The sequence below is a fragment of the Dromaius novaehollandiae genome, unplaced genomic scaffold, assembly GCF_036370855.1.
Source record: "Dromaius novaehollandiae isolate bDroNov1 unplaced genomic scaffold, bDroNov1.hap1 HAP1_SCAFFOLD_27, whole genome shotgun sequence".
Taxonomy (NCBI): Eukaryota; Metazoa; Chordata; class Aves; order Casuariiformes; family Dromaiidae; genus Dromaius; species Dromaius novaehollandiae.
In genome coordinates, this window is record NW_026991415.1 from 6,524,384 (window position 1) to 6,532,579 (window position 8,196).

Here is an 8,196-nt window from a genome sequence, read left to right on the forward strand (position 1 = left end):
GGGCTGACTCCTCCGGAGCCCACGGGCAGATCATGGCAAAATCAGCCAGCACAAACCAGAGCTCAAGTGATGGAGCTCAGTGACGGTGCTGCTGAGATGGGGAGAGGTAATGCGTGTGTGTTTGGGGGAGGTTATAAGAAAGTTTTGCTCAGAGAAGTCTGTCCTAACTTGTCAACATCTCTTCTGCCTCAGACAGTCCCCCTGTGCCCCAAAAGAGCAAATGTCCAACAGCAGCTCCCTGAATGAGTTCCTCCTCCTGGCATTTGCCAACACATGGAATGTGCGGCTCTTGCACTTCTTGCTCTTCCTGGGCATCTACCTGGCTGCCCTCCTGGGCAACGGCCTCATCATCACAGCCGTAGCCTGCGACCACCACCTCCACACCCCCATGTACTTCTTCCTCCTCAACCTCTCCCTCCTCGACCTTGGCACCATCTCCACCACTGTCCCCAAATCCATGGCCAATTCCCTGTGGGACACCAGGGCCATTTCCTACTCAGGATGTGCTGCTCAAGTTTTTTTCTTTGTCTTTTTCATCTTGGGTGAGTTTTCTCTCCTCACAGTCATGGCCTATGACCGCTACGTTGCCATCTGCAAACCCCTGCACTACGGGACCGTCATGGGCAGCAGAGCTTGTGTCAAAATGGCAGCAGCTGCCTGGGGCGGTGGTTTTCTCAATGCTCTCCTGCACACTGCAAACACATTTTCAATACCACTCTGCCAAGGCAACACAGTGGACCAGTTCTTCTGTGAAATCCCCCAGATCCTCAAGCTCTCCTGCACGGAATCCTACCTCAGGGAATTGGGGCTTCTTGTGGTTAGTGCATGTTTATTTTTTGGATGTTTCATTTTCATTGTGCTGTCCTACGTGCAGATCTTCACTGCTGTGCTGAGGATCCCCTCTGAGCAGGGCCGCCACAAAGCCTTTTCCATGTGCCTCCCGCACCTGGCTGTGGTCTCCCTGTATGTCAGCACTGACATGTTTGCCTACCTGAAGCCCCCCTCCCTCTCCTCCCCAGCTCTGGATCTGGGGCTGGCTGTTCTGTATGCGGTGGTGCCTCCAGCAGTGAACCCCCTCATCTACAGCATGAGGAACAAGGAGCTCAAGGACGCACTAAGGAAACTAGTACAACTGGTCATAGTTCAGCAGCAATAAATTGCCCATCCCTCTTTGTAAGGGACTTGAATTTATCTCAGACAATTCTTGTGCTTTGTTCATTGTGTCTGTGATAGCCATGTTTGTACAAAAATGTCTGAATTCATCACACTTCTCCAGGAGCACAAGCCCCATCCGTGTGACCCAGAGGCCTTCTGTAAATCTGCCGATCACTGTGTCAGAGCTGGCCGGTCTCTAATAAAAGGCTGTTTCCTCAGTGCTGTGCTTGCAAGTTGGTTTCTTCTTCCAAAGCTGGAGCCAGTAATTCACTCAAGGACTTTCACCCTGAAAAGGACTGTTGTTTCTTGGAGGTCTCCATGGGCTCAAGGCGATGAGTTCATGGGGTGCTGTGTTAGGGAAGGAGGGCTGCATTCAGCTCTCACTTGTGGGTGCCCAGTGCTCCTGGAGGTGCTGAGTGGTCAAGCGGTATTTGCCTGGGACTGTCTGCCCTATGACAGGGCTGGTGACAGATGCCCACAGTGGGGACCCTGCAGGCAGAGGGAAGGGAGCCTGCAGAGTGGTTCATGTCACCTTCAATGACCAACCCTGGGCTGCTTCTAGGGACACACCTGCACACAGCCTGAGCCATTTGAAATGTCCTGTGATTGCTCAGAGCATCATCCACAGCCACAGACCCCTTGGTAGGGGGTTGTCATGTGCAATGATGCCCGTCCAGCTGGGTCTGCTTCTCACCCCAACCACCACGGCCAGTGCAGAGTCACCCCGTGGCCCTGGGGCACCACAACCCGCTCGCTCTGCAGAGCAGCACCGCCAGCTCGGGGCCCTGTGGGGAGCACAGGGGAGGCTCCAGGAGTGGCCAGGCAGGCCAGCACTGATGCACTCCCTGGGTGAGGACACACACCGGTGGGATTGTGGGGCAGAGCCAGGTCTCGTGGAGGGGAAGCAAGACATGCCGGGCGCAGGAGAGTGGAGGCCATTTGCAGCCCTGGCTGCACACCCCAGGTTTATGGGTGAGTTTTGCTGTGCGGCCAGCTTGTTCCTGCTGGGCTCAGTGCCTGTATGGAGGGGAAGAGCCAGGCCTAGGCAGCCTCTCTCCTGGCCCAGACCCCAGCAGGCCCTGGGCACGGCTGTGTGCTGACCCCTGCGTGGGACATGGCCAGGGCTGGGCAAGGTGCAGAAACTGTGGAGGCTGCCAAAGCAGGAGGGCTGTGGGGGATGGAGCACCGAAGGCTGTCGCAGGGCCTGTGCCAGGGGGATGTTTCCCTACCCTTGAATGCACCCAGCCCTGTACGGTGCCTGCACAGTGGGGTCACTGGGGCATGTTGAGGGCAGTGGGGCTGAGCAGGCATTTATACATTTATACAATGTATAAATGATGCCCTCCACTAGCATAAGTAGGAGGGTGTTGGCCTATTCAGCTGGCACAGTTACACTTGGAAGATGTCTGTCCATTGTCTAAAAGGATTGCTGTAATACTTAAAACATTTTACCTGTGTTTTACAAAAACAAAGCAGCTAGCCTCATGTGACCTCAGAGAGAAGTTTCTCTAGCATGATTGCATTAAGTTTGGCAATTTTATTTAGGATAAAGGCAATCCTTCTTTTTCAGATGCCTGAGTTTGTGTTCTTTGAATTTCTTACTTGACTCTATTTAAGCCTAGAAGCCTCTTGTTATAGCTGTAGGTGCCTTTTATTGCCAAAAGCATCTAGGTGCTTTCTAGTCTGGTAACTTAATACATGCTACAAGAAATTTATCTCTCTCTGCTTATTTAATTGTGACCGATCAATAAATCCCCACAAGGTTCAGGGAAGAAGGTAGGGTGTGATGGACCACAGCTGTTGCAAGGAAAACTGGCTTTATCACAGCACAAGGGGGACTGGAGGGTGGCCCTTGTTGTAGATAAGCAGCTCTATCAGTTGAGTGGATCAGCTGGCTATTTCACAGCTGAGTGGATCAACTGCTTGTGTACATGTTTTTCTCTGAGATAATCAAAAGAGAGTGAATGTCTCCCTGAGTCAGCCAGAGCAGCATGGGGGGGGGGGGGGGGCAGGGAGAGGGTGACTTTATAGATGCCCCTGCCCAACATAGAGTAGAAGAGCAAACAACTACTAAAAGAACATTGAAGGCAGCAATGGGTCAGTGGTGCTGACCTCCCTACGAGCACCACTGTAATGAAAGGGGCTCTCCTCAGTGCAATGCCAGGAGGCTGGACTCCTCTTCCAAAGCTGGTCTCAAGAATACACCCAATAAATTGCACCCGAACAGGGCCTCTTGCTTTTCTGGGGTTCTCCACAGGTTTGGGGGGGATGAGCTAGAAGCCTGGTGCAAGAACGGCCAGCCAGGCCAGCACTCAGCTGGGGAAAGGCTCTGTGGGGAGCAGGGACATCCAGGGGAAGAGCAGGGGTGCACGTATGTGCAGGGGAAGAGAAGGAGAAACCCTTTTGTGTGTGCACCAGCTCAAGGTAGGTATCTCTGTCACTGAGGCAGCAGGATCTGCCTGAGGAGCCCCAGGGCCAGGACTCTGGTGCTGTCCTGGGCAGGCGCTGGGGCTGTGGGGTGAGTGCCCAGAGCCCTGCAGCCCCCTGAGGTGGGCACTGCTGTGGGGCCACCCCAGCCTGGGCTGCTCTGCTGGGTTGGCTGGGGAGAGGGACAAGGAGGTGGGGAAGGCCGGGGATGGGCTGGGTGGAATACTCGGGAAAGGAAAAATGCCATCAGGCAGCTACTGTGTGCGAACGGCAGTGTGGGAGCACACAGCTGTGTGCTTGCAGGCTAGTGCAGGTCTGCTGGGAAAGGCAGCAGGGCATGGAGAGTGCAGGAGAGAAGAGCCCAGGTTGCTCCCTGTGTTGCATGGACACCATGGGGAAACTGTTCCAGGGCCATCGTCCCAGAGCAGCCCCTCACATCAGCCCTTTGCAGCACTGGCTGCTCACCCAGCTGTGGGGTGGTGCATGGCCAGCTCCATCCTCCTGCAGGTCTCCATATCCCAATGGAGGGGAAAAGGCCAGCCTTGAATGGCCTCTCTTCTGCACCAGAACCCAGCAGATGCTGAAGCATAGCTGTCTGCTGACCTTCATGTGGGGCACAGCCCAGCTTGAGCAGGGGCTGGGTGCTCGGACCCCTCAGACTCCAGGGGACCATTTAGGAGTCATTTAATAATACCCAAGCCCTTTCCATGTCTGAGGTCTGTGGTTCCAGCTCCAGCCGAGCTCTGGCTTTCCTCACTCCATCCCTGCATGCACGGACAAGGTCTTGATGCTCCCCCTGGGCAGCCCTTTCCCCTTCCCCTCTCTGTGCACTTCCACCCCGGCACCCTGAGCACTGGTGCTGCTGCTAGGGCAGAGGCGGAGGATCCCCCAGAGCAGCTCCTCAGGGAGCTCCCCAGGGAAAAGCTATGCCCAGCCCCAGCCCCAGCTGCAGCCCCAGCCTGGCAGAGGGGAGCTGCCCTCTCCTGACCCACCCTGGCAGTGCCAGCTCCACCTCAGCCTGCTCCTGAAAGGCTCCAGTGCAGCCCTGGAGGGAGCTGGAGCTGCCTCGGGCCTGGGGCAGTCTGGCAGCAGGAGGATTTGACATGGGCACAGCAGCAGTGGTGTCAGGAACACGGGCAGTAGCAGGGAAATTGGGGTGAAGAGCCCTGCCCTTAGCTGCATGTCCAGGTCACTGGATGGGTGAGGCCTTTGCGGCTGTCCTGGCTCCAGGATCGGGGTGGATGCCAGCTCAAGGGTGTCTCCCCTGCTCTTGTGCCCAGCAGATCCCCCTCCCTCTCTGCCTGCAGCCCCTCCATGCCCACCCCGCTGCCCAGCACAGCACCAGAGCCCTGGCCCTGCAGCCCCTCCGGCAGCTCCTGCTGCCCCAGGGACAGAGCAGCCTGCCCCGAGGTGGTGACCAGAGAAACCTGTTTCTCCTTCTCGTTTCCTATCTCTGAATGCTGCCCTGCTTTTCTCCTGGGACATCCCTGCTCCCCAGAGGGCCTTTCCCCAGGTCAGTGTGTCTGTGCTGGCCTGGCCCTTCCTGCACTCCTGCCCCATGCTCCCCACAGGGCCCCTGGCTGGTGGTGCTGCTCTGCAGGGTGAGCAGGCTGTGAGTCTACAGGGTTATTCCACACTGGCTGTGCTGGCTGGGGTGGGAAGCAGACCCAGCTGGGAAGGGACCAGTGATATTGCTGGCAGGGATCTGTACTCATGGATGGTGCTCAGAGTGACCCCAGGGCATTTGCAATGGCAGGAGATGTGTTTGGGTGGGCACCAGCTCCAGCCTGTGGTGTTTCACTCAGGGTGCAGGAATCACTCTCCAGTGCCCCTTCCCTGGGCCTCCTGGGTCCCCACTGCCTCTCCAGCGATTGCAGAGCCCTCGTTTCCCCATGCAACCCTGGATTTAGTGCTCTACCTTCTGGTTACTGCACCAGGGACCATCCCTCATTTTGTGAGGTTCCACTCACTGCCCTCCCCAACCACATGCTGTCCCTGGCGATCCCCTGGGCTCTCCTGGGGATCTCCTGGAGATTCCCTTCCAGAAGGTTGTGCATCTGTCATCAGCACTGTCACCTGTGGGACAGCCAAGGGCAGGTGATTCAGACATCATTCCCCATCTCCACTGGTCACTGACAGATGAGCCTCTATTCCAGCCCTCAGTCCCTAACAGATCGGCCAGGGACTGTGACCTTATCCCGAGGAGCCTGTGGAGTTCACAAGCAGAAGAACAAGTCCTTTCATGGTGTAATCCCTTGGGCCTATTTTTGACTTCATCTTCTGAAGAAAGGCCAGACTTCAGTGATGTTGCAGGGGAGCTCTCCTTTTATTATGGAAGTGTTATTCTGGTATAAGGGTGCCCATTGCTTGGTCCTGCCTGAGGTCACAGAAATGCACAAGGATTCACCACATTACAAGAGAGCTTAGGCCATATTTACACATGAGAGCACAGCAGGACAGAGTGGAAGTGAGGAGAGCAGCCCTGAAAAGAGAAAGTCCTGCTGCTCTTGGTGGGCAAGTCTCCAGCAAAGCTGCAGTCCCCACACGAAGGCTGCAGCGAGGACATGCCTGCTGCGGTGATGAGGAGATGGTGCTGAGGAGCAGAGGGTCTGTTCCCACAGGCTTCATCCAGACTCTCCTCCCCTCCACTCCCGCTCCTCAGTGATTGTTGGAGCACTGGAGTGGGAAGGGACCAGCCCATGGTGACACCTGGCTGCCACCCTCGCAGGAGAGGGGTGTGAGATCACACCCTGACTCTGGCCAGGGGAGCTGAGCTCTCCTAATGGACATGGGACGCATGGTCTCATCCCACATGTACTCATCTGAGCCTGACTCTGTGCCTCTGAGCACCTGTGGTGTCAGTGCCGAATGAGAAACTGCAAAGAGAAACTTTCCCCATTGCCCTAAGGGCATCCGAGAGAGCTCAGACTAGCAGGCTCTGAGGTTCCCCCATCTCTGCTGATGAAGCGGGAAGCCTGGCTTCCTGCTTCAACACCGTCTCTGGGTCAGGTTCAAATGAGAGGTTCCTGAGAAGTGTCATGAATGAGAAAAGTAAGAAAGAAACAAATGAACAGCACGTATCCTTGATGCCGGATACTCTGGGAATGATGAGGTGATGCACATGGGATGGTTATTGGTGCTGACATTGTACCTACTGAACCATTCTCCCCAGTGCATCCTTGAGCTCCTTGTTCCTCATGCTGTAGATGAGGGGGTTCACTGCTGGAGGCACCATTGAATAGAGAACAGCCAGCAGATTCAGAGCTGGGGAGGAGAGGGAGGGGGGGCTTCAGGTAGGCAATCATTGCAGTGATGACAAACAGGGAGACCACAGCCAGGTGCGGGAGGCACATGGAAAAGGTTTTGTGCTGGCCCTGCTCAGAGGGGATCCTCAGCACAGCAGTGAAGATCTGCACGTAGGACAGCACAATGAAAATGAAACACCCAAAGATTAAACAGCCACTAATGATAAGAACCCCAACTTCCCCGAGGTAAGCATCTGAGCAGGAGAGCTTGAGGATCTGGGGGATTTCACAGAAGAATTGCTCTACTGCATTGCCTTGGCAGAGTGGTATTGAAAATGTGTTCCCAGTGTGCAGGAGAGCATAGAGAAACCCACTGGCCCAGGCAGCTGCTGCCATTCTGACACAAGCTCCGCCATTCATGATGGTCCCATAGTGCAGGGGTCTGCAGATGGCAATATAGCGGTCATAGGCCATGACAGTGAGGAGAGAATACTCTGCTGAAAACAAGAAGAGAAGCAGGAAGACCTGGGCAGCACATCCTGAGTAGGAAATGGCCCTGGTGTCCCTCAGGGAATTGGCCATGGATTTGGGGACCATTTCAGAGATGGAGCCAAGGTCGAGGAGGGAGAGGTTGAGGAGGAAGAAGTACATGGGGGTGTGGAGGCGGTGGTTGCAGGCTACAGCTGTGATGATGAGGCCGTTGCCCAGGAGGGCAGCCAGGTATATGCCCAGGAAGAGTGAGAAGTGCAAGAGCTGCAGCTCCCGTGTGTCTGCAAATGCCTGGAGGAGGAACTCGTTGAGGGAGCTGCTGTTGGACATTTGCTCCTTTAGGGCACAGGGGGATTTTCTAAGGAAGAAGAGACATTGACAAGTTAGGACACCCTTTTCTGAGCAAAGATTTCTCCTAAAACCCTCCCAAACACACGCAGATTACCTCTCCCCATCTCAGCAGCACCATCATTGAGCTCTGTAGCTCAAGCTCTGGTTTGTGCTGGCTGATTTTGCTGTGAGGAGCAGGGTCCTCTGCCCGTGGGCTCCAGAGCAGTCAGCCCTGACCTACAGCACTGCGTACATGCAAACTGTGGTGACTAAAATTTATATTCACAGTTCCGGTCAGATTTACTCCACTCATAATGTTGAAGGGATTTTCAGCATTTTCACTCCCAGTTCCAAATAATGTGGGTTCATGAATAGTTTTGAAGCTTATTGTGTTTTCTTTAGCTGACTCTGTCACACCGGAGGAGGATTCCGGGAGGTAGAGCTCCTCAGCATTGCTGCTGCACTCAGAGGGACCAGCTGTGATTCCAGAGAGGCAAAAGGATTCCCTCCGGCTTTAGTGCAGAGGCAGGAGAGCTGGCCTGTCCATCCG

At 55.2% G+C, this 8,196-nt stretch overlaps 1 protein-coding gene across 1 annotated transcript; it reads left to right on the forward strand.

The window, feature by feature from the left end:
• The first annotated feature begins 220 nt into the window (after nucleotides 1-220).
• LOC135326372 (olfactory receptor 14A16-like) lies at nucleotides 221-1,156 on the forward strand. The gene is made up of 2 exons (XM_064504254.1): nucleotides 221-358; nucleotides 602-1,156. The coding sequence occupies exons 1-2, from the start codon at nucleotides 221-223 to the stop codon at nucleotides 1,154-1,156; spliced, it is 693 nt and encodes a 230-aa protein (XP_064360324.1).
• Nucleotides 1,157-8,196: the final 7,040 nt, after the last annotated feature.